Source organism: Oreochromis niloticus, linkage group LG22 (genome assembly GCF_001858045.2).
Source record: "Oreochromis niloticus isolate F11D_XX linkage group LG22, O_niloticus_UMD_NMBU, whole genome shotgun sequence".
Taxonomy (NCBI): Eukaryota; Metazoa; Chordata; class Actinopteri; order Cichliformes; family Cichlidae; genus Oreochromis; species Oreochromis niloticus.
In genome coordinates, this window is record NC_031985.2 from 27,716,317 (window position 1) to 27,742,342 (window position 26,026).

General features: G+C 41.1%; 2 protein-coding genes and 1 long non-coding RNA gene across 4 annotated transcripts; 2 read left to right on the forward strand and 1 right to left on the reverse strand.

Annotated features, from left to right (window-relative positions):
* Positions 1–8,616: 8,616 nt before the first annotated feature.
* Positions 8,617–9,992, reverse strand: LOC112843443 (uncharacterized). The gene is made up of 2 exons (XR_003215772.1): positions 9,582–9,992; positions 8,617–9,239 (listed from the first exon to the last, which is right to left on the reverse strand). It is a non-coding gene; the product is annotated as an uncharacterized LOC112843443 (long non-coding RNA).
* A 2,535-nt stretch (positions 9,993–12,527) lies between these two features.
* LOC100711845 (coagulation factor XI) lies at positions 12,528–16,786 on the forward strand. The gene is made up of 9 exons (XM_019350293.2): positions 12,528–12,683; positions 12,865–13,021; positions 13,637–13,746; positions 13,853–14,015; positions 14,249–14,367; positions 14,552–14,684; positions 14,895–14,998; positions 15,844–16,003; positions 16,164–16,786. Exons 1-9 carry the CDS (start codon positions 12,623–12,625, stop codon positions 16,264–16,266), a joined length of 1,110 nt encoding a protein of 369 aa, XP_019205838.1. The 5' UTR covers positions 12,528–12,622; the 3' UTR covers positions 16,267–16,786.
* Positions 16,787–24,064: 7,278 nt separating this feature from the next.
* On the forward strand, positions 24,065–25,827 carry LOC109196662 (serine/threonine-protein kinase Nek1-like). 2 transcript variants are annotated; one of them, XM_019351040.2, is made up of 6 exons: positions 24,065–24,556; positions 24,826–24,974; positions 25,062–25,158; positions 25,275–25,372; positions 25,476–25,559; positions 25,657–25,827. In XM_019351040.2, exons 2-6 carry the CDS (start codon positions 24,858–24,860, stop codon positions 25,765–25,767), a joined length of 507 nt encoding a protein of 168 aa, XP_019206585.1. In that variant the 5' UTR covers positions 24,065–24,556; positions 24,826–24,857; the 3' UTR covers positions 25,768–25,827. The 2 variants fall into 2 exon arrangements, with proteins under 2 accessions (XP_019206585.1, XP_025758193.1); XM_025902408.1 differs by lacking the exon at positions 24,065–24,556 and having other exon boundaries at positions 24,686–24,974.
* The last annotated feature ends 199 nt before the right edge of the window (positions 25,828–26,026 follow it).

The following is a 26,026-nucleotide window of genomic DNA, read 5'->3' on the forward strand; positions in this document are numbered from 1 at the left end:
AGTACATAAAATCAAAATTAAAATGTTTTATGAAACTGAAATGTTTAATTATGTTGGCAAAGAAAATAGGAAGGTTACAGACTATGTTTATATGAAATGCTTATACTTACTGCTTTTGATGTATTTTAACCATTTATAATGATTATTACAGAATGCAACAGCTGCATATGTGTAAGAGAGAAAAAACGGCTTTGATTTTGCCACCCCATTTAATTTCCATGCCACCCTAAGAAAATTTCTCTAGATCCGCCCCTGGATCCACCTGAGGGCGACCTGTGTTGAACGTGACGTACCAAAAACCATAGAAGAAGAATGATTACTAGCGGATATCCGCTGCTCTTCCCCCATACACCTGTGTTAGTGTGAAGGAGGGGTGATTGATGGGCAAGTCGCGGGATTTCAGTGAGTTCGAGCGGGGTATGATAGTGGGAGCCCGAAGGGCCGGGTGCAGCCTGTCGCAGACAGCGAACCTGCTGGGCTGTTCAAGGACCGCGGTGTCCCGAGTTCACAGGGAATGGTGGCATAAACAGAAAACCTCCAGCGACCGAGGAGCGAGCGGGAGGAAGCGGCTCGTCGATGAGAACGGAGAGAAGAGGCTGGCAAGCATGTTGGAGGCTAACAGGGAGGCTACGGTCGAGGAGATCCATGCCATGTACAACAGCAGCGGGGTGGAGAAGCCCATCTCACTGAGGACTGCCCGGCTGACCCTGAAGAGGCTGGGTTACAGCCGCAGCAATAGGACCACCGCGGCGGGGATGGAGGCTTTACTCGAGGAGACATCAGGGCCAGAACAGCTGGATACCTCGGGGTTACAGTCCGAGAAGCAAAATGACTCAGAGCTAAAGATCGAGTCCTCCACGACAGAGCTTGCGTGCAGTAACGAGAATAACCCGGAGACATGAATGTAGTAGTGAAGAACTGGATTATTCCAATTTGGCGTCCCGGTATTCCCAAACATAGTTGTCTGTTGTAGAGGACACAACCGTTTACATTTTTTTTCTTATTATTAGTACAAATGGAGGCAGTTTTTCATTGAATGTAATCAGCTGTGCAGAGAATATCTTCCTAACTGAACTGAGCTGCCTTCAGTGTGGAAGGAGAGCTGCTGCTGTAATGCTTGCAGGGAAATTGTTCAACAGCCAGCTGAATAAGCACAACATAAACATTACAGTAAACATTGCACATTAAGCAGTGCAGTTTCACATGGATTTCGTAGGACTTTTGAAGGAGTGTTGTCCCTTTGTTTTGTGTTTTGCGAAATAAAGCTTTGATTTTTTTTTTCCTCCCAAAATGGAAAAAAGCACAGTTATGGCTTGTTAGCACTGATAGTATTGTAACCCTTTATATTTTAGAATGCGGAGACAATGTCAGGCAAAGTTTTTGAACTTGTTTCAAGACACCGAATCCAAAAGTGGCCCATCGTATGCTGCTCCTGGACTTGTATGCCAGTGCTGCAATGGTCATCCTCTTTTTAACTTCTACCTCCCTGTTGAGTTTGCTCAGCACACATGAAGCGAGTTTATTTGAGCCTTGGCCTGACTCTGCATGTATTCACATCTGCCAGGAGGGGGCACTAAAAGATCTGTTTTTGCACTGCACAAGATGAAGTTTCGCAGACTTAAATGTTTCCATGAGTGCTGAAGGTTTGTCTTCACGTGCAATAAAGTCGAGGATAATGCTGTTCAAGTTACCTTTGCAACAGTTTGATCACTTACTGTGAATAAAGCACAGCCTGTTTTTGTTTTTTCTTAACATTTAGTAAGACTGCTGTGTTCTTGCCCAACATGCACCTTCACTGTCTTTGCCAGAAATTATTGACATGCCAAAATGTGATTCTGCAAGTATGTTTTGACCTTTTTAAATCTCTCAGAAGTAGCTGACGTTGTTGGGACTGCCTAATGTTACTTTAAAGAGTTTGCAATGGGGGGTGCTTAATATCCGTTTAAGTTCTGTTTTGACCTTGGCCTTTCATCACATATGATCTCAATAATGTAATGAGCCCCTGCTGAATTTGTGTATTTAGAAGTTCACGTCAGGTTATGTCGAAGGTTACGATGTAGATTTCCCATAGAAGTATAAATCAGGCCTTACTATGCCAGGCTCATGAATCTGGTCAAAGGTTAAAAATCAAATGAACAGCAGTCTACCTTATTTGAAATACTCTTATATGCTGTTCTTTCTCCTTCCTAATTATCTAAGGAACTGGTTCTCAGTTCCTTTGTGTTTCACACAAAGCAGATTCCTGAAGTCATTACAGCGACACAGCAAACTGTCTTGCAATGTAGATGCTGTATCCAGATGCTGGACTACCTGTGCAGCCTGAACAAAAAAAAAAAATTCAGAAGGGATAAGGCCATCACCCACAAAATCTTTCCCTTTTGGGGGAATCATATTGTTGCTTCTTGGGTGCACCTTGTGTCAACTTTATTTGCACCAAAGCAGGTGAACTGATTTATGCTTCTTGATATTCTCCAAGTTTAACTATCTTTGTGGTTCACTGTCGCAGTCAAATGTCTCCTAATTCCTAGCAGTAGTTTTTTTTTTTTTTACCTTTATTCGAGAGTGGACCATTGCAGGGAAGTGCCAGCACCTCAGTTATTGGAATATTTTTTTATCTTGATTGAAAAAAAATATAAGAATAGTTTATTTGGAATTACAAAATGTTAATGTACTCATTTCTGCTCTGTAAACACACAATATGAGACAGGCATCGTCTGGTATGGGAAAGTTAGGGACAAATAAAATAATACATCTAAACACATTTTTTTGAACAGTTTTGAAGGCATTTAAATTGACATAAAATGGTCATTTTAGAATTAACAGTACTGCGCAAAAATCTAAAGGTACTTCTTATTTATGTATATTCTACTTCCAAGGAGACAGACTTTCTTAAAATTTTCTTAGGTGGATTTGAAGAAAAACTTCATCAGGTTTTCTGAACCTTTTTTCAAGGATTTTCTTTGGAAATTGGCTGCTATATTTAACTTTTTTTGGTTCAAATCATCGTCAGTATGTATGGAAGATGTCAGGAGAGAGGTACAAAAGTGAGCATTTATAACCATCTAACACAGAGTGGAGGCTCTGCCATGATTTGGGCTGCATTTTCAATCAGTGGTGTTGGGGATCTTTTCAAAATTGCTGGACCATCCTATTTTGATCCACCATATATACCATCTGGAAAGCATTTTCTCTATAATAATGATCCCAAATACACTGCTAACATGGTAAGAGATGCCTGGATGCAAAAAACACACCGTGGAACACTATTAGTCATGGATTGGCTTCCCCAGATCTCAGACATCAACATTATTGAAGCAGTGCGGGATCATCTTGACAGAGAGCAGAACAAAATGCAGCCAAGAGCCAAAGAAGAGCTTTAAATCTCCCTCGAGAAGCCTGGAGAACTATTTCTGAAGAATACTTAAAGAAATAACAAGAAACCTTTTCTAACAGAGTTCAGGCTGTGTTGAAGAATAAAGGTAACAAATATTGACGTTCAAGCTTGTTAAAAATGTACAAACTCTGTTTTCAACTTACAATATTTCCATGCATGTGTGCACATTTCATTAAACTGATGCACTTATAGAGATGTTGTAAAAAAATGGGGAATTAGATGAAAGAAAAAGTAAAGATAATAAAGAATTACTCTATAATTCGCAACACATGAATACAGGGGTGCGATATTGGAATAACCCAGTTTTTAATTACTACATTCATGTTTCCAGGCTAATCTTGTTACTGGATGCCCGGTCCATCGTGGAAGGCTCAGTGTTTGGCTTGGAGTCGTTAGCTTCTGTTACTAGCGTCTGTTACAGTCACTTGAAGTGTCCAGCTGTTCTGGGTCTGCCGCCATGAGGATATCTTGCCCATTCCCCTCGCACCTGCGGATCCTATCTCACCGGACGCCCTGCATTCTTCTTCTGAACGACACGTGTCGCCACTGAGAGCGGAAAAGAACCCACCAGTAAAGAATTTGCTTCAAACCTATTTTCAGAATTTTCTCCAGAAAGTCTGATTTTTGTCAAGCCGTCGCAGCACCCCCATCTGTATAACCTGGGAAACTCTTGAGTTGCTTAGCTGATCACATCACCGTAATGGCGGTAAAGTCCAACCTGGCCGCAGACCACGAGCAAACTGTTGTCATGTCACTTGTTGCTGGCTCCGCCCTCTGTGAGGGGGTCATCGACTGGCAGAAGGCACGTGTAACCCAGCCTCTTTAGGGTCCGTCGGGCAGTTCGGAGTGAGATGGGCTTCTCCACCCCGCTGCTGTTGTACAGTGCATGTATCTCCTCAATCGTAACCTGGTTGTTAGCCTCTACCACACTCTCAATCCACTTCTCTCCGTTTTCATCGACCAGCCGCTTCCTCCCGGTCGTCGCGCGGTCACTGGAGGTTTTCTTCTTCTCGCACCATTCATTGTAAACTCGAGACACCGCAGTCCTTGAACAGCCCAGCAGGTTCGCTGTCTGTGAGATACTGCAACCGGCCCTTCGGGCTCCCACTATCATACCCCGCTCAAACTCACTTAAGTCCCGCGACTTGCCCATGTATCTCCGCTTCGTCACACTTCTAAGCGGTACCTGCGGGAAACGTTGCGGATATATCGTTCTTCTTCTGTGGTGTTCGATACCTCGGCCTCAACGACGTGTCGCCCTCTTCAGCGGCCTCGTTGATTTTTTTTTTATGTAATTATACATAACATCCTGAAAAAACTAAATTAAAACAAAAATTATGAACATAAGATACACCGCAGAGCAATAGCAACAAACTCGGTGCATTGAGTGCTACAGTTTCAAATTAAAAGATGGGAAACGAAAGACTTATAAAAAGTTGTGTCATTCTCCAGTGAACCTTCATTACATGAGGGAGCCCTACTTTTGTCTTTATAGAAAACTATTTGAGTGCTTAGGTCCTATGATTTGCCATAAAGTGTCTAGCTGTGCATATAATGTTTAGACATTCAAACCCTGTTGATAACTTGATTCACACCATTACTGAGCCCTGGATCTCCCTCCAGTTTCACTGAGTGGCCATTTGTAGGCGATATTTAAATAGTAGGCATAAACTCACACATGATTGTGTATATTTGATTAAGTAAAAGTGGATTTCATGATTATGATGAAGATATTATGAATTAAACCTATAAACTTAAGTGTTTTGTAATTTGAAAAGGTTGCTTAAATGACAGACACTCAGTGGCGGTCCTAGCCTGTTTGGTGCCCTGGGCGAACACTCCCTCTGGCTATTCTGATTCTGATTGTTTCAGGACACATGACCTGCCATTAGCCAATGACACATCTGCTTACCTGTATCTTTTGCTCGTTTCTCATCCTCTTCTTTTCTCTTTTTTCTAAACTGAGGACCTGATGGCTTTGAACTTTTCTTGTCCATCTTCCATTGGTTTTAATTTTGCACTCCAGTATGAACACCCATCCCCCAACCCGAGGATCACCACAACATAACCTAATAGACCTACACCTTAGTTCACAGATTCACTTTGTCTAGGGTTTATTTCTGGGATTTCGCACAACCCAGGATTCAAATCATGAATACATAATGGACTTGGATTTACAACATTATGAATGAAATGTGCTCTATTTGGAAGCAGCCGGCCCCCCTCCAATTTCGACGGGTTGTGTGTGAGACTTTAAATCATCAAACTGTAAATTATAAATTTTAAATTGTTATTGATCCCTTTAAGCCTGGTCCTAAAGTGTATATGTATTTTCTTACTCTTCTTATATATATTGTTTGTTTACTTGCACTGCTGTAACTGGAGCCTCGTCGTCTCGTCTCTCTATATACTGGACTGTATGTAGCGGAGCTGACAATAAAGTTTACTTTGACTTCAGCAGCAAGCAGGCGCACCGAGGGCTCTCGCGCTCACTTTTCGCCCAAGAGCCCCAAGAGCACCTGGCTGCAGCCACTGGGGAGCGCCATATTGCGACCTCCACACTAACCGGATACACGTGACCTCCACAGTAACCGGAAACACGTGACCTCCACAGTAACCGGAAACACGTAACTTCAGTTAAATCAACTTTGACAGCGAAAACTAAATTGTATTTTTGTTACTATTGATGCTGCTGATAAATACATTTGATTCTAAGTGTTTTTTTTAACAATCTGGGTTTATTAAAAAAAATCACCATCCCTTCAGCTTGTTCGTGGCCAAAAGTGTCCATGTGTTATGTTTTTGTTTCTTTGCTACTTTTTCTGCATAAAGTTTTTTCATAAATATAAAATTGTCATTACTTTTTACATTTTAATCCTTCAAATACCCTTTTCTAGTACAATGCACTTGTTTGAAGACAACCTCAAAACTCACCATTTCATATATCAGCAGGGCTACTGGAAATTATTGTACAGTGGTCCCTCGCTATAACGCGGTTCACCTTTCGCGGACTCGCTGTTTCGCTGATTTTTTTTTTCTTTTTTTTTTGTTACAGCAGATTGTGTTGTGCGTTCTGATTGCTGTAGACCATTGTCAATCAATCTAGTGCCGTGTCTTCTGCACAGCAGCGGTCCCCAACACCCGGGCCCGTTTGGTACCGGGCCGAGAGAGTTGAGGCTCGGGTGTGAAGTGTATGGTTTTCAGGGTTTTTAATCGTTAAGTCGGGTTCCCTGGGTCTTTTCCCGTGTTGTAGTCGTGTGTCTTATTTTGAAAGAACTATTTACACGTTACCATAGCGACCAGAGAGCATTAAGAAGCAGGGAGGAGGATGTTACTCTCAATGTTGTTGGTGCATTTCAGGAGGACCCTGCTAATAAAGTTACACAATCACACAGTGAAATCGCGTTTATTATTATATTTACAAAATACCACCGTTTTTTTCTTTGTCTGTATCATTTTATTTTGTTGTATTTATCCGCGACACCTTAAAGGCCGGTCCGTGAAAATATTTTCTGACATTAAACTGGTCCGTGGTGCAAAAAAGGTTGGAGACCGCTGCTGTACAGCACAGAATGAGTTTAGTTTGTCGAATTTATATAAATCTTCGATCGCTAGCAGTGTAACTCTGAAGTGCTGTACTGTATGTTTGTAAGTTTTTTCCCTGACAAACACAACAATGCCGACGAAACGTTTTGCACGGTTTCATTTTATAATGGACTTGTGTTTCTACGAAGGTTTGAACTTTAAGAGTGTTTAAACAAAAGAAAAAAGTGTGAAAATGTTCGTGGCTGTCTGAGGAAAGTGTATAAAGCATATAGTGAGGGGTTTTACAGTCTTAAAACAGCTACAATAATTGTAAAAAATAAAGTTTGCTACTTCGCAGATTTCACCTACCGCGGGTTATTTTTAGAACGTAACTCCTGCGATAAACGAGTGACCACTGTATTATTAATAGTAGAGTCTGGGGCATCTAATTGATTAACATCAACATTGATTATTGTGCACTATTATTTTTGTTCAAGGAGAGTAAAACATATAAAACTCTCTCTCAGCTTGTCCGTTGCCAAAAATGGCCACCTTTTGTGTATGTTCACAAAATGCTGTAAAATGTATATTTATTAAAACATGTATCTATTTTTACCGACTTTAAACCGACACTTTAAATTAGCACCAGTCCTTTTCAGCAAAACCAAAATTTTTATCTACATTCTTTTTTTACACTTAACATATATCTTCGTATTTTTTTTCACATGAGCATCGGGGACAAGGCTGTCTTGCAATTGTTGAGGTCACTAGTGTGCGCCCTATTTCTTCCAGGATCACTCTTCATTTGTAGGTTTTAGTGGACTCCTACTACTGTGAAGTGGTTTTCATGGGACAAAAGCATTGTATTCCAAGATCTGGGAGATTGTAGAGATGAGCAGTAATGCCCTTCTTACCATCTTTCCAGAAATATAAGTGATGTGGAAGCTGTTAGGCTTACTTACAGCAGTAGCACTTTTTGCACCTGCATAAACTCCAGGACACGTTTACTAACAGTGTTTGTTGCTGTGTGTGCTGCAGCTGCAGCTTTGAATTTTTTTTGAGATTTAATATTTTGGCTATAGTGTCTTGTTATGAAATGTACAAGAGTAAAAGTGTTAGCATGTGTGTCAAAGCTAAGTTTGACTGGGAAACTCAAAGCCCAATAGTCTGTATCAACAGAAATTCACTGCAGCCTGTGTAATATTTGATGCGTCATAATTTATTCCAGTCTATCTTGCAAATACATATTTGCGTTGCAATGTCATGCACAAACACACACAACTATTAGATCCATAAGATCAAACCTGTGTCATTCTTTTGGTCCACTGCAGTGTAGTAGTCAAACAAGAGGAAGAAGTGAAGTGGCCACAAATGGCCAGGATAGAGATCAGAGGGTTAATGCATAAAATGTATAAAAATATTATTGATTACAGGGTAATACATTAATGTTAATATCAACAATAAGTTTTTTACTCTGAAGTTACAAGTATAAACAATGCTGTTACATTTACACTTAAATTTTTACTATTAGTATGGACATGGAAACAAGTGAACAACATTTTATAATAAGCTTAACTGGAATTCTGTACACTGAAAAACAAACAACACATAAAAAACACAAACAAACAGCCAGGGCCTTCATCTGTCCATTAAATGTCAAACATCAAATTGACCCGTAGTCCCTGCTTGTCAGCACATGCTTTTAAAAAGAGCTCCATGTCCCCTGCAAACTGAAAAACAAAGAGGAAGAAGTCCCTCTACACAAAAACACAGCAGATGACAGGTCAGGCAAACATCTATTGATCTGTTTGAATGCCTCCTAATCATGTGAGCCTTGAAGGTTTTTTTGTAAGAAGACTAAGACCACAGTGAGGGCGTTTCATTTTCATGGACTTTCCACAAGCCACAGTTTCATTCAGCACAGAGGGTAGAACACATGAATGTTCTACTGAAGATTCAGAAAATGGTTTATATGCTGGAGACAAGACATCAAGAGGGAGATGTGGCTCCACGGAGAGTGCAGCGGGAGAGAGGTGGGGCTCCACGGAGAGTGCTGCCGGAGGAATACGGGTCTCCTCGGAGAGTGCTGCTGGAAGAAGACAGGGCTCCTCGGAGAGTGCTGCCGGAGGGAGACGGGGCTCCTTGGAGAGTTCAGCGGGGAGCAGTCCTGATAATGGTGGCTGACTTGGCATTGAAGAATGCTGACAAGACAATAAATGCCTTGCCATATCCCCACGCTGTATGATTGTAATCTCACAGACAGGGCAGTGAAAGTGTCCTGTTGTCCTACAAGGAAGCCTGCACCGGCATATCATTTTATCTGTAAGAGATAAAAAAACCAAAAAAAACAAAAACAAAAACCAGATGTGATTTAAATGTAGTTGTATAGAATGCAATCAATATATCTAACAATCAGATTGTACATGTTAACAAAAACATCCAAGCCATTCAATAATGAAAGCAAAATAGTATGGATCACAAAAGTTATGAAATGTGGTGAAAAGTAAATAATAATATATTTAATAAAAACACTATTTTTGTTGCAGATGAATGCACTGAACTGTACAATGTGAACAGCAACTTTTAAGTCAACAAAGATACTGCAGAAGTGCTGAAAAAAGTGCATATTCATAACTATAAAGTATATTTAATACAAACATACCTTTGAAAGGCAAAGCATTTTTTATATGCACATTTAGATGCTCCTCAATCTTTGCCCTGACAGTAGGGCTGAAACTGGGGCACAGAGGGCAGTGAAAGAGTCCCCTGCAACACGTGTTGCATTCCTGCAATTCTGGCTTTAAGCCTGAATGCCAGATTGATATGTGCATCTAAAACAGAGAAAAACAGATAAAACACCATATACACATTTAAGTTCAGGTTTTAGCAGAAGTAACAAGTTACAGTTAGCATGTAAGAGATTTAGGAAGAAAATTCTTGAGAAAAAAACCCATAATTTACAAGACACTTTAATTTGTGAAATATGATTCTATTGACATATAACAGTCAATTGAACAGAGGCTAACTAAAATCTGGGCGATAAAATGCAGTACAGAATAGAATAGCGAATAGGAGTATTGATAAATATATAAATCTCTTTTTAAAGAAGGTAGAAGAACACTTCTCCAACTCCAACCCCCGACGCATGTGGCAAGGACTCCAGACCATCACAGACTACAGGACCACCAAACCCTCCCCCGCATCCTCTGATGTCTCTTTCCTCAACGAGCTCAACAACTTTTACGCTCGTTTTGAGCGAGGGAACCCCACAACCACAACCAAAGCAGATGTGACGCCAGACCACCAACCTCTGACTCTCTCCCCCACCGATGTAGGAGTGGTGCTGAGCAGGATCAATGTCCACAAGGCTGCAGGTCCTGATGGCATCCCCGGTCGTGTTCTCAGAGCGTGTTCTGGGGAGCTTGCAGGAGTGCTCACAGACATATTCAATCTGTCCTTGGCCCACGCTGTGGTACCGGCCTGCTTCAAATCCACCTCCATCGTCCCAATACCCAAAAACTCCAACCCATCTTGCCTCAATGACTACCGCCCAGTAGCACTCACCCCCATCATCACTAAGTGCTTAGAGCAGCTGGTCCTAGCACACTTCAAATCCTGTCTTCCCCCCACCCTGGACCCCCACCAATTCGCATACCGCCAGAACAGGAGCACAGAGGATGCAGTCTCCATCGCACTGCACTCTGTCCTCTCACACCTGGACAACAACAACACCTACGCCAGAATGCTGTTTATAGACTTCAGTTCAGCGTTCAATACAATCCACCCCTCACAACTCATCAGGAAACTGACAGACCTGGGCATCAGTTCCCTCATCTGCAAATGGTTACTGGACTTCCTGACCAACCGCCCCCAACATGTCCGGCTGGATAACCACTGCTCATCTACCATCACAATGAACACCGGTGTACCACAAGGCTGTGTGATGAGCCCTTTCCTCTACTCCCTCTTCACCCACGACTGCAGACCTGCTGATGGTTCCAACACCATCATTAAGTTTGCAGATGACACCACGGTGATTGGCCTCATCAGTGACAACGATGAGGCCGCCTACAGGGAGGAGGTGGATCGTCTGGCTGAGTGGTGCGACACAAACAACCTGCTGCTTAACACCGAGAAGACCAAGGAGCTCATCGTGGACTACAGGAGGAATGCTGACCCACATCCACCCATCCACATTAAGGGGACGGCTGTGGAGCGTGTGAGCAGCTTCAAGTTCCTGGGAGTCCACATCTCCGAGGATCTCACCTGGACGACCAACTGCTCCAAGCTGGTCAAGAAGGCTCACCAGCGCCTCTTCTTCTTGAGGACTCTGAGGAAGAACCACCTTTCCTCAGACATCCTGGTGAACTTCTATCGCTGCACCATCGAGAGCATCCTGACCAACTGTATAACAGTCTGGTACGGGAACTGCTCTGCCTCGGACCGGAAGGCGTTGCAGAGGGTCGTGAAAACTGCCCAGCGCATCGCCGGAGCACCACTTCCTGCCATAAAAGACATCTACAGGAAGCGGTGTCTGAAAAGGGCTGGGAAAATCATCAGAGACCCCAGTCACCCATCACATGGACTCTTCACCCTCCTGCCTTCTGGGGGGCGCTACAGGAGCCTCCGGACTAAGACCACCAGGTACCGGAACAGCTTCTTCCCCACAGCTGTCAGACTCCTGAACTCTGCCTCCTTTGCCCTGTACCTGTGCATGTGCAATGACAATAAAGTTGAATTCTATTCTATTCTATTCTAATTCAAAGAGAGAAGACAAGGAGACAAATCAAGTGTGTGCAAACTGAGAAATAGGAAAGGCGGTGAGACTGTGGTGCTGCAAGCTACTGAGTCAAAACAGTTTCACATTCATCTTAGTGCTTTGTTGGTTACTATGTTATACTCTTGTATGTAATTGTTTCCTGTCTGTTTCCTTTCTGATAATGTTATCAACTGTTATCAAACATAAAGATGTTTAAATTCTGACACAAAAAGGCAGAAAAAACTTCAATTGTGCAAGACACATAACAGCAAAACATGCGAGGTTTCTTGAGGGCAGGACTATGACATTAACCACCTATGTTAACATTTCTTTGTGTGGGAATCTCCAGACATAACACCAGTCTGTCTTTCTACAGATGGAGTCCTTTGTATCTTTCAACAGGATTATATAATGATAAGAATACCGCATCACTGCCCTCTGCTGATGGATTCCCTTCATTCATCGGGCACTGCTCCTGTTATTATCTGCGAATGCATTTCAGTTTGTGTCTTGCTTGTTCTTTGCATTTGGAAAAGTCAGTGTCTGAAAGTAAAGAGGAATAAACTAAATTCTACAGTTTGCTATTTAAACATTCATACACGTTGTTTTTCAGTATGAACCCTAAATCAGCCTGTACACATGGGAGGCCAGCTTCATTTATGGAATGTGGCAACAACCAAAGCTAGACACAATAATCCAAGTATATGATATCTTCTCCTGGACTTGGTATTTGATAAATTTTCACTTTGGTAAATACCAACATAAAATTATCTAAACTCTAGTTGTAGGGCAGGTTATTGACTGTGCCAGAGATCAGCTGTGCAAATAGATCCGATTGCAAAATTGCCCTTTGGCTCAAAGGACAGTTTTCTATTTGCACAGCCTTTTTGTTAAATGTAGTCGTGTTTGATGAGTTTCATTTACTCTGCTGTTAAACGTTAAAGATGATAAGACATTTGATCTTCGTTGGTCTACTCTCCCTCCTCAGCTGTTCTTTAAGTCAAGGTACGATGCACTATGCAATATCTTGTTATGACAGGGCTAAACGTATGCAGCTACCAGTTCATGTATCTACCATTATGCTTATTTTTTTAGCACTTTTGTGTGGTTAAATGTTTGTGATATATGAAAAACTTCTTTGGACATGTAAATGTTTCCTTAAATATTTCCCTTTTCTGTTCTTCAGCATGTAATCCAAATATTCTAGAGAACATGGATTTCCCGGGAAATGACATAACATTTCTCTACTCCCCTGATGTTAACCACTGTCAGCTCCTGTGCACCCAGCACCCCTCTTGCCTCTTCTTTACCTTTATTCGTGCTGATTGGACCCATGATGACAGGTATGACTGGCACAAATGAGTTGCAATATATACACATACTTATCCAGGTCCATCTTGCAGGGGCAGGTTGTAAGGTGCAGCAGTCTAAGCAACACCACCAAAGTGTTCCCAAACAAGGCAATGAGTTCCTTCCAAATGACCTTTCTCTGCACCCTATCTCTAAAGTTGAGCTGAACTAATTTCTGCTTCTCGTATCTGTGATCTACTCCTGATCCTGGGTGAGAGTGAGAAGGTAGATTGACCAGTATATCAAAATCACGTTTGTGCTTGTTTCTCTTTCACCACAAAATCCAACAGAGTGTGCTCTCCAGTTCCATGGCATATACTTTTTTGAGTGAGGAGTTTGATCCCCTTGAAGTTTGAACACACCATCACTCCAGCCTGCCAATCCCCCCAACTTCCACGAGATGTTACAGAGCTGTGCCACACTGTATACCAGTATACCCACCCATGATCGCTGCCTCTCACTGATGGCAACTTAAGATTTAACAGAGTTCAGCCAAAAGTCTAAAGAACCAAAACCAGCTATAGGAAGCACTGTGTGTCAAGTAATTTCGGGATCTGATCTGTTATGTTGGTTGTACCATGGCTTCTTCTACTTGTTGGTCTCTGCAGACACTTCTACTGCTACCTAAAGTCCACTCCCTCTGGAGAGCCCAGTGCCCAGACTCCAGTACAGGGTGCCACTTCTGGTTTCTCTCTAAAATCCTGCAGCCCAGACCCACGTAGGCTTACAACCATTAATAAACCATTTTAAAAATTAAGCAATTCATGAAGTATGTTCACCTCCAGTTTAACTTTCTTTATGCATGTTTCTATTGTTTGAAACAGAACCTTGCCTGTCTGAGGTGTACCAAAACATGGACTTTATCGGGGGAGACTACAGGTCCTTGTTCACAGGTGACCACAAGGAGTGCCAGCGAGTGTGCACTCAGGACCCTGCGTGTCAGTTCTTCACTTTTGTAAAAGAGAATTTCTCAAATAGTAAAGTCAGGTAAATTTGAGTTAGGATAGTGTATTGATTTTAAACACGTTTCCATATTTATTTATTTTTTAACCACAAAAGATTAGTTTTTAACAAAAAGATTTGTCCTACACCTCTGCATTTCCCAAAGTTCAGCTTATTGCAGTCTTGTGTCACATCTTGTTTTTTAAACTCCATGTCCATGTTCGTCCATGATATTTCACACTCATCAAAGGAGACTACAATATCTTGTTCTGTTTAAGGTATAAGTGTCACCTTAAATTCAGTTGGCCTGTACCAAGGACTCCTGTTATTGAAAGAAAAGCTGGTGTAACATCTGGATTCTCCCACAAAACATACCAAACTCAGCACTCTGACAAAGGTACATAGACCTAGTTGTAGCTTTCGGCCCACTTCCTATTTGTTGCCTGTGTGTTTTCCTAATGTAAGCAAGTAAAATGTATTTATATAGCCCTTTTTAAGACTAGAATCTATTACAAAGTGCTTCACATGGGAATATAAAAGCATATCAAACAAAACAAATGTCTTTCCTCTTTTATATTCAGCATGCCAGAGAAAGCTTTTTCCAAACACTGACATCCCAGGAAGTGACATCGAGTCGCTGCCTGCTGCCTCTCCTGAACACTGTCAGACTCTGTGCTCAACTCATCCGCGCTGCACCTACTTCACTTATAACAGGTAGTTGTCTGTGTTTCAGACAACGTCTCATCTGAGAGTGAAACAAATATCTTATATGTTTTTCTTTTTCTTGCATGTCTAACAGGCAGTGTAATAAAACTGTACTTAAGTGCAGAATTATAGCTTTACAGCTCTACATTATATGCAAACATTTAGACCCTCTTACATTTTGATTTTAACCCTTTTTGATTTTACTTGTTTGTTTTTTAGGAATACCTTTGTTTGTTACCTGAAGGAAAACACACATGAAATAGTCACCAGGGCAGATATAGGCACTTCAGGGCTACCACACCGTTCCTGTCAGCTTGACGACAGTGAGTAGCGCAAATCAACCTGTAATGCTCCGCATGAACGTGTTTGTGAGCGAACAGTTACTGAACAGCATACAGTGTTGTGAAAAGTATTTGCCCCCTTCCTGATTTCTTATTTTTCTGAATATTTCACAGTCTTTCATGTTTTAGATCATAAAACAAATTTAAAAAGTAGATAAATAAATGTGGGTGAATACTGAATTATAACACTGTTACATAAATGTTCAATTTATTGGAACCTGGAACCTTGGGCCCACTGTAAGAAACACTCAATCAGGCAGTTCCTGGAGGATGAAGTAATTGATTCCCCCACCTCTAGGACAATATGGTTCGGTCCATCCCACATTGTCAGATTGCACTGGTCCAGATCCCGGAGGAGATCCCCCAGGACACCATCGACTGTCTCATAAGTACAATTAGACGTGCATGCCCTGATGTGGTTAGGCCGCTTCAGAACAGGCTTAGGCATGCACGTCTAGGGGCCAAACAAACTACTAAGGAGGATTTTGAGTTCATACAAGTTTGGATCTGACATCACTGAAATCTGATTTGTTTTGAAAGTGTTTCTTTAGCTTCATTTTTGAGCAGTGTAGATTTACAGATATCAATTTGTCATAACCCAGGGAGAAAAAGTAGAAAGAAAACTTTTAATGTAAAAATTAGTATTTCAGACATGATGACAAACCAAATTTATGTCATTTTCCTCTAATACAACATGTGGATGTGAGACAATCATTTTTGGGGGCTTTGTTCTGTAAAGGTAATATTGTTAAAGACACTGTAATTATGCACAGGAATATTTTATGTGTCCATCCCTTCAGCATAGTGATATGTGTTTCTGCTAACAGACTGGGCTAGAGTGGCTCATGAAGGAGTAGATTTCAACGGTTCTGACATTCGCTATGAGCTGATGGATGATGCAGACACATGCCAGAAGACATGCACTGACGACCCTCACTGCCAGTTCTACACCTACATTGATGAAACCTTCTTTGATCGCAGTTATCGGTGAAGTATTACGAATACTTCTGTGCACACTTTGAACTAGTAATTCACGTCGCACCCAGAAACCACGTCACTTTCATTAATCTGTTTTTCACGCTTTTTGTAATCTGATGACAACTATATCTTCAGCCTCTAATTTAAACTGTTGGATTTTGTACTGTAGGCGTCGCTGCTTCCTGAAGCGTGTCATCACCATCCCTGCTCCTCCCAAAGTCATCAAAGTCACCAATGTTGTGTCGGGTTTCTCCCTTAAAAACTGCCCATAGAGGGATCTACTTGTAACATATGTGAAATTAAGTTTGAAGACTTCACAGCTCTCAGAGGGATTTTTGTGGAGCCTAAATAAATCATTTCAAACATGAGCTGTCTGTCTGACAGGCCTTTGCAGTCTAAGAATGAACTCTTGGGTTTTATGTTTTGTTTGGGTTTTCTCTAAGGATTGCATGTTCTGTGTTAAGGACGAATTTGCTGGAATCTCTGCTCCTGGGAGGATTATGGTTTTGCATTAACACACATGCAGATGCTCCAGCCCCAACAAGCTCCCAAAACTTCTGCCCGGGTAATTAGTTGCCACACAGGACACAATAAAAGGGGTTCTTGCAGCAGTTTAATTGCATACAGAGAACATTCAGAAAGAAGAAAAAAAGCAAAAACATACGATGGAAAATATGTACAGGATATATGAAAGTGGCTCTGGCTACAAAAGAAACAAGAAAACAAAGGAGAAAAAAAGGAGCAAATTAATGCCAAGCCCAAACCACCAAATCATAATGGAATATTTCTACACGTGTGAGGACATGGCAGTCTCTACCCACATGATCTCTAACACCAACAGCTACATAAACATATACACCGGCCTCTTTAAAATATTGCCTGAAAATTGCAGAGCAAGCCCAACTCCAGCTTTAAATAAACATGACACAAATAATATTCTTTATAATTAATATTAATAAACTTTTATTACTTTTACTTTTATTATTATTTACTTTTATTCTGTACAGTTGTGTACTGTATTTATTCTTATTTTATTTTATTCTAATTTTTGCTTCATAACTTTTGCACTGTCCACTTCCTGCTGTGACAAAACAAATTTCCCACATGTGGGACTAATAAAGGTTATCTTATCTTATCTTATCTTATCTTCTTGTATGTAGCTTTTTATATGTAGTTTGAGCCTATCTTTGATCATCTCCTTAGATAAGGATAAATGCAAATTAACATACCAGGTAATCCGTCACCAGCTTCTCTGGATCTTCATTCAGGTACACGCAAAGACCTTTGAGGATGCATTCTCTTCTGACTTCAACAGCAGCAGTCTTAATACACAGAGGAAAAATACATAAATTACACAAATATACTCTCTCTCACTCTCCACACATACATATATACATACATATACATACACATACACACACATATACATATATACACACATATATACATACATATATACATATACACATATATACACAGATATATACACACACATACATACACACATACTGTATATATGGAAATCCATTTCAACAACCTAGCAGTGGGGTTAAAGAACGTTTTGTGAGAAATTTAGAGGCTATTGTTTTGCAATCTTTACCCCTTTGGAATAGTCTTTACGCATTTTAGACAAATCTGTCATTGTAATATTATTTATTACTTTGTCTATGAATTTAATCATGCCATACCATCCCCAATTCAAGAAAGTTTGGATGATGTGTAAATGTACATACAATCAGAATGCAATGATTTCCTAGTCTCAAAACTACATGTCACTTACAAATGAACATATTAAATTTTTAATCTGGGAAAATTTGAAAATTTTTAAGAAAAATATTAGCTCATCTTGAATTTGATGAACTGGCCTGCCAGCTCTCCAGACCTCTGACCACCCCATAACATTTGGCACGTGATAAAATGAAAAAAAAAAAAATGACAAAAGAGGCTGAGAGTTTTTATCGGTTTTTAGCTTTCCCTGTGTGTTATGAATAAATTATCTTTTTTTTGGTACTGGTACTGGTTTTATTTATTTGTGACACCTTAAGGGCTGGTCCGTGAATATATTGTCAGACATAAACCGGTCCGTGGAGCAAAAATGGGTTGGGGACCGCTGCTGTACATGCTGTCCTCATATCAAATTTGTATGTAGTTTAAGCCTATGTTTGCATTCTTTTTCTGCTGTATTTACTCTCAAACTCGCTGTTGAACCCATTTCCTAGTATAGGCCTCTATAGAGCAGCTAGAATTGTGTATCAGACAAGAATGAGATGACATTCTTCTCCCAAAAGTCGAGCAACAGAGGCCTATACTATGAAGCGAGTTCAACATACCCAGGGTATCTTTCCCTTATCTGGATTAACACTGGTGATCAGGATGTGCACTCACACGAAGTTGGTTATTAACTCATTAACTTAACCTAGGATTTCCCCGGCTCGTTTCCATAAAAAGGGTGGTGTTAGCAATATCTAACCAATCTAAAGGAGCGTTTCACGGGTCATATGACTCTTCTTCCATGAAATAATCCCTATAAGTGTACTCTAGGGACGTTATCAGATAGGGATTAACAATCTATGAAGAAGACTAAAATATAACAGTAAAAAACACCCATGCTGTTTAGGGACTAGTGATGAATGGTGCAGCAAATGTTGAATCTGATGTTTTAATCAACAGAGCAGTAAAATAAACATTGTAGTTCCAGTAAATTATTTGCTTAAAGTGCTGTTGTTTATTTGTAAGGTGATATCAGCACATTAGAGTCTGAAAATTTAAACTGGACTCACTTAAACACTAAAGCTTACCATCCCGCAGCCTGATAAAGGAGACATGGAAATCACATTAGCTTGTCTCCATATCAAAGTGAAATCAATGTCACTGAACAGATATTTTAGGTGAATTACAAATTTAACTGATTAGTTTTCAGCTGCAGTTCAAGCAAAATAAAAATTAGCAGATTAGAATCAAGTACAAAAACATTTACAAATGTTTCTAACTCACCAAATTTCTATGTTTATTTGTAAGTAAAAGATGGTTTTGAAATGCAAATCACTGCATTCTGGTAGAGCTGGGCGATATAAGATTTTTTCATATCACGATATGTTTTTTTCATTTCAGGCGATAACGATATATATCATCATAGGGGCGATCGTGGCTCAAGAGTTGGGAGTTCGCCTTGTAATCGGAAGGTTGCCGGTTCGAGCCCCAGCTTGGACAGTCTCGGTCGTTGTGTCCTTGGGCAAGACACTTCACCTGTTGCCTACTGGTGGTGGTCAGAGGGCCCGGTGGCGCCAGTGTTCGGCAGCCTCGCCTCTGTCAGTGTACCCCAGGGTGGCTGTGGCTACTATGTAGCTTGCCATCACCAGTGTGTGAATGGGTGGATGTCTGGATATGTAAAGCGCTTTGGGGTCCTTAGGGACTAGTAAAGCGCTATATAAATACAGGCCATTTACCATTTACCATATCACGATATAAGCCAAATAACTATATTTGTAAGATTTAAATGTGCCGTTGCTCACAAGTAAAATGTGAAATAATTAGCAGCTTGTTTTAATTAAAATATTTATTTCCCATAATAAGTTCAACAGGGTAGATGTACTTAAGGAACATGAGACTTCAGTTTCAGATAAAGGCAAATATTGTAAACTACACAAAAGGCAGCCGCTAAAGCGTTTAAGTTTCAAAATAGAACAAACAAAACAGACCACTAAATTGTCAATTCCACTTAGAAACAAAATTTTAATTCTAAAAATAAATCGTCGTTTTACAGAAGAACAGACAAAATTGACTAACTTTTGTCAATATCAAAGGAGTTTGCAAAGAAAAGCGTCTGGACTTCTTTGAGTTGCTTGAAGACGTTTCACCTCTCATCCGAGAAGCTTCTTCAGTTCTAAGGTCAAATGGCCGAGAGTCCCAGATTTAAACCCAGTGGGAGTATCCCCCCAAGGAGGGACAAAGGACCCCCTGGTGATCCTCTAATCACATGCGCCAAGGTGTGAAAGCGGGTGTGGGACCTAATCAGCCAGGGTTTCGGGTGAGCTCATTGTGAAACCTGGCCCCACCCTATCATACTCCCACTGGGGGGATACTCCCACTGGGTTTAAATCTGGGACTCTCGGCCATTTGACCTTAGAACTGAAGAAGCTTCTCGGATGAGAGGTGAAACGTCTTCAAGCAACTCAAAGAAGTCCAGACGCTTTTCTTTGCAAACTCCTTTGACTACGATGACCTGGATGACTGAGAACCTTCACAGACATTTTGTCAATATCAAATAAACTGAGAACTAAAAGGAAATTCTGAGGCTACGTCCACACGTACACGGGTATTTTTGAAAACGGAGATTTTCCGTTTTCGTTTTAAAAAATAATCCCGTCCACACGTAAACGCAGAAATGAAGGAAAACGCTGCTAGGAACATGCCAAAGCAACAGGTGGCGATATATTCCTAACCGTGTAGAAATGTTGGCCAATCAGAAGTCTAGAAGCCTCGGTAGGAAATAGTAAACAAAGATGGGGCATAGAAACAGAACCGAGTCCTATGTGTGGAGGGACAGTAACTATGTGTGTATATGTAAGCATTTAAACACTGCAGAGAGTACAATTAACAGTAACAGTATTGTAGAAATTCATTTCACCGAAACAATAACGTGGCGCACAGTGTGACGTCAAAAAAGGCGCACACCTTTGACGCTGCGTTTTCTCCGTTTTTCTTGTCCACACGTAAATGCAAAAACGGAGTTTTCGAAAATATCCACCCTGGCAGGTGTTTTTAGAAATCTCCGTTTTCAGTGACTGAAAACGCCGTTTACGTGTGGACGAAAGGTGCAAACGCATAGAAAAATCTGCGTTTTCAAAAATACCCGGGTACGTGTGGACGTAGCATCAATCTCTCCTTGTTGTATAGCTTAGCTTTTCAAACAGTTTTAACAGTGACTTTAGTCTGACAAAAGCCGAATGACGAATTAGCGCTTTCAGTCAGAGATTGAGCATGCACCGCTTTATTGTATATCCAGACTTGCTTTCGGCACAATTTACAGTGCGCGCTACTCTGTTTTTTGTCAGACTTGAAATAGCCGAAATACCTTCACACTACGGAACTTCTGTGGCCCTTCCGTTTGACAATCTCTCCAGCATTGGAACCATCATCTGTTTTTTCTTCGGTAACCTTCGCTCACGCTCTCGGTTGATTTTTCTGTAGTCGGCAAACTCATTTCCTTCATTACCTGGGCGGCCCGGCTGCAAAAACAAATACACATGTGCGCCTTGGCGCTTGTGCTGTACGTAACAAGTCATGTGACGTGACGCTGCGGCTGTGATTGGTTCGCCTCTGCGCTACTTAATTTGGATTGGCTGTTCTTTTTTGGTAAGTGTCATCCACAATAAACGATGATGGACAGTTGTGTACACCAATTAATGTTCGGTCTTGGTACATCTGACGAATGAAAACGTACAAAAAATGTAGCCGTAGTTAGATAGAGAGTGCGAGGTATCAAGTACCCGAACCTCTATGACAGGGGTCTCAAACTCAATTTAGCTGGGGGCCGCTGGAGGCAGAGTCTGGGTCAGGCTGGGCCGCATTAGGTTTTCCACAAGAAAGGCATGATTAAAAAATTCCAATCTTCTCAAATCTCTTTATTTTTATTTTTTTTAACACAAAATAAGATGAAAACTAAATAAACAAATTAAGAATTAATAAGAAAATAAATCAATCTGTAATACATAAATAAAATAATAATAAGATATTTTTAGTCAGTGAACTTATGTGTTTTTTTCAGTCTTCTATATCTGCTGTATTTAGATTCAAATGTCTGTATTAACAGTTCTATAACCTTCTTCTGAACATGAATGGAACACTGTAGAAAATGAACTGTTCTTCTGAACATGGCTTCTCTTGCCTACTCCTTGCTGCTAGAGACCTGGCAGCGTTTCCTCTCGCATAGCCGAGCCAGATTTGGCCTGAGGGAGGAAGCAGTTGAGACCCTCAGTATGTCTTGAAGATGATCATCCGTAAGTCTGGACCTGTACTTGGACTTATTGAAGTTCAAAGTGGAGAAGAGCTTTTCGCACAAGTATGTGCTACCAAAAAGGCACATGGTCCGCTTGAACATTCGGGAAAGCCGAGGGAAACTAGGGCTCAATTCTCTCAAAAATTGTCCAAGCTTGTCTGCTTTTCCATTCACCTCCCTGAACTTCGCTTTGAGTTCAGAGTTGCACTGCAGCTCAATGAGCTCCATTTGAAGCACAGAAGGGGCATCTTGCACATCAAAGGAGAAGGGGTCCGCAAAAATTTGAAAGGTGGCTCTGTGTGTCTTGAAGTCAGCAAATCTGTGATCAAATTCCTCCTGTAGCCTCAAAATGACATCAACATACTTGTCACCACTGAATGGTGTGCCTGCATCCACAAGTGCCTTGCATGCTGGGAAATGGCAAAGGTTTGTCTGAGAGAGCTGGGCTTTCCATAGCTCAAGTTTTGTGGAGAATGCTCTCACGTTGTCATAGGCAGCACTGACAAGTTGCCCCTGGCCTTGTAACTTCTTGTTTAGTACATTAAGCTCATGTGTTATATCAACAAGAAAAGCTAGGTCCATGAGCCATTTGGGATCACTTAGCACAGGAAGACTAACTCCATCCTTCTCCATGAAGGCTTTCACTTCTGCTCTCAACTCAAAAAATGTCTTTAATACATTTCCCCTGCTGAGCCAAAGTACCTCAGTGAAGTAGAGCACATCCCCATATTCTGACTCCATTTCCTCTAAAAAAGCACGGAACCTTCGGTGCTTTAAGCCCCTGGATCTGATTTGGTTGATGCATTTCACAACAATAGACATCACATTGTCAAACTTCAGGCATTTGCTGCAAAGGACCTGCTGATGGATAATGCAGTGCAGAGCAATGGCCTCCTCCACGCCTTCCTCTTCCAGTTTTTTTTTAACAAGTGCCACCAGTCCATTTTTCCTCCCTGTCATTGATGGCGCTCCATCTGTTGTTATTCCAACAAACCTCTTCCATGGCAAACCAACATTCTCAATGACATCACACAGCTTGTGAAATATCTCCTGAGCGGTGGTCTGGCCATGCATTGGAATTACTGTGAGCAGCTCCTCCATCACTTCAAAACTGTCATCAACACCACGGACATACATTGCGAGCTGGGCAGTGTCGGTGATGTCTGTTGTCTCATCAAGAGCGACTGAGTATACACTGAAACATTTGGCTTTCTCACAAAGTTGGTCATAAATGTCATTTGACAGGTCAGAAATGCGATCTGCTACGGTGTTGGCAGAAAGGCTGATGTTGCTAAACTGACCTTTCTTTGCCGGACAGACTATATTTGCAGCCTGCAATATGCACTTTTTGACAAATTCACCTTCTGTGAATGGCTTTCCTGCTTTAGCAATCATCTCACTAACCACGTAGCTAGCTTCGACTGCTGCATTATTCTCTTTGGTTGCTTTCTTGAAGAAATCTTGCTGCCTCAGTAGATCTGTTTTAAGACTGGCAACCACTGAAGTTTCAATCAAGCATTTAGCCGACGGACGTCTCAACGCATAAAGAACGTCATTTCCCCTTCTTTTTCTTGCAACCGTAGCACGGCGATCGGCGGATAAAAAGCCGGTAGCAGTCTCCTTTGTTTTTACGCTCGATGTTCATGTCTTTCATGATGACACGAACACCGTGGCATTTGCAGATGGTAGAAAGTACAGGGATAGCGAGCGCAAAAAAGGCGACTGCTCACGGACTGTTAGCCGCCGGGCTGTTGTTACAGGAAAAAGAAGCGGAAATGACAACGTGACATATAACAAATGACATCACCTGTTTCTGATGTTAGTTGTTTTGACTGCTTTTACATTATATTGAAATATATGTAATGTTCATGTATGCTGCAATGCAAACGGAGTGATGCAAATAAAAAACATCGACCCACAAATTACGGTGCGACCCTATACTTAGTCCGGGTTACCGGGAACTGTTATTGCCGATGAACAGGTGTCGCTATGTGACTGCAGACTAAATTGGGCTGCATTGAGTTCATTACTTTTCTTTTACCCCGCCGCCTATGCATCAGAGTTAACATACGGCCTCTCTCTGTGAAAAAATAACTAAAAATCCCACTGACGTGTGTATAAATCTATATACGTGTAATGTCCCGCTGTGCAGCAACTTAAAAAAAACCCCAACTTTTTTTGAAGTGTTGTGAACGCAGCGCGCTGGGGCGAATGTCCGCGTTTGCCCAATAGAAAGGAGGCAGCCAGCCAGGCACAGAAAAGAAAGAAACACTCCAGGGCAATGCTGCTGTAACTTTTACTCATTGAGAAATGTTTCCCTGCTTGCATCAAGCCCGGCTGATAGTCACCTGAGATCCATATCCCACCCCGATTGGTAGGTTAGTTCAGCTCCGCACACAACACTGTAAAGTGTCATACATTATCAAACTCGCGGGCCGCACTAATATTAAATTTTCATATTAAGGTGGGGGCCAAAAACTATCGTCCTGCGGGCCGCAATTGGCCCGCGGGCCACGAGTTTGAGACCCCTGCTCTATGAGAAAGGCAGCGAGAAAAGACTAATGGTAAGGCACACACAAACGTATAGGGCTACACAGTGAACCTGTTCTATTATATCAGCCAGAGTTTTGTACATTCACAAGGTAAATATTTTATGAAGCTCCCATCTTCTTCTAGCTTCTAAGTAACGGGAGCGCTAGCTGTTTTGCTACCAGCTGTGTTGTGTCTTGCATCTCAGCATGGTTGCCTTTTCTAAAACTGCTGTCACGGAACTCTCGATTAAAGCCTAATTACACCGAGCAATAGCATTAGCATGTTCTTGATGTCTTTGCAGATCCAGCATGTGGAGCCAGTCAATCCAATAACATGGACAAGTACGAAAAGGTGAAGAAAATTGGGGAAGGTTCATTCGGAAAGGCTATCCTGGTCAAATCCAAAGATGATGGACACCAATATGTCATCAAGGAGATTGGCATATCTGGAGTAAGCTTCTGTGCATATATTACACAAGCTTCGCATGTTGTTTTCAGCCTGCGCTTCATCTCGTTACCCTCTTCATTACTTTGACAGATGTCCAGCAAAGAGAGGCAGGAATCTCGAAAGGAAGTTGCTGTTCTTGCCAGCATGAGTCATCCAAACATCGTCCAGTATAAGGAATCTTTTGAAGGTACTAATGCCATCCAAAAAGGTCATCTGTTTATGTGAAGAAAATATTATCAAATGTGCACTGTGTGATAATTACATACTATAAGTTTTTTATTTTATTTGTATTTTTTTTCCCAGAGGGTGGATGTCTGTATATTGTGATGGACTACTGCGAGGGTGGAGACCTATTGAAAAAGATCAACTCTCAGAAAGGGGTACTGTTCTCAGAAGAGCAAGTAAGTCAGCAACTACTCGAGGCAGTCACTGTGCAAACAGTATACACATATTGGGTTAAACTGATCACAATAAGTATGGTTTACTGTAGTCTCCCTTTTTGAGATCCTAGATTGGTTTGTGCAGATCTGCCTAGCGCTCAAGCATGTACACGATCGAAAAATTCTCCACAGAGACATAAAATCACAGGTATTGTTTCATAAATCACAAGACCTCCCTTTAAGTGATAAGTTGTGTGTTTGCATGTATTGGTTTATTTACATGTGTTCTCATAATGCTTGTGTAGAACATCTTTTTGACAAAAGATGGAACAGTTCAGCTTGGAGACTTTGGAATTGCAAGGGTGCTGAACAGGTATGCACACTGTTGTCTAAATAGCCCTGCAGTTTTTCATTAAGCATAGATTTCAGACTAAAAGTTGAAGAACACTTTGCATTTCTGGTAATAAGACATTCTGTTTTACTACATTTAAAAAATATTGTAGTTTATTTTACTGAAGTTTGTTATCTGTACACTGCCCTTATTTTATCCAATTTTTAACTGTTGTTACACAGAAATATCTTTTGGTTAAATCAAATATGTCTGATCTTATATTGTATTACATGTTTTATGTATTTATACATTTTATTCTGAGGGTCTTAGGTGCATTTATTATT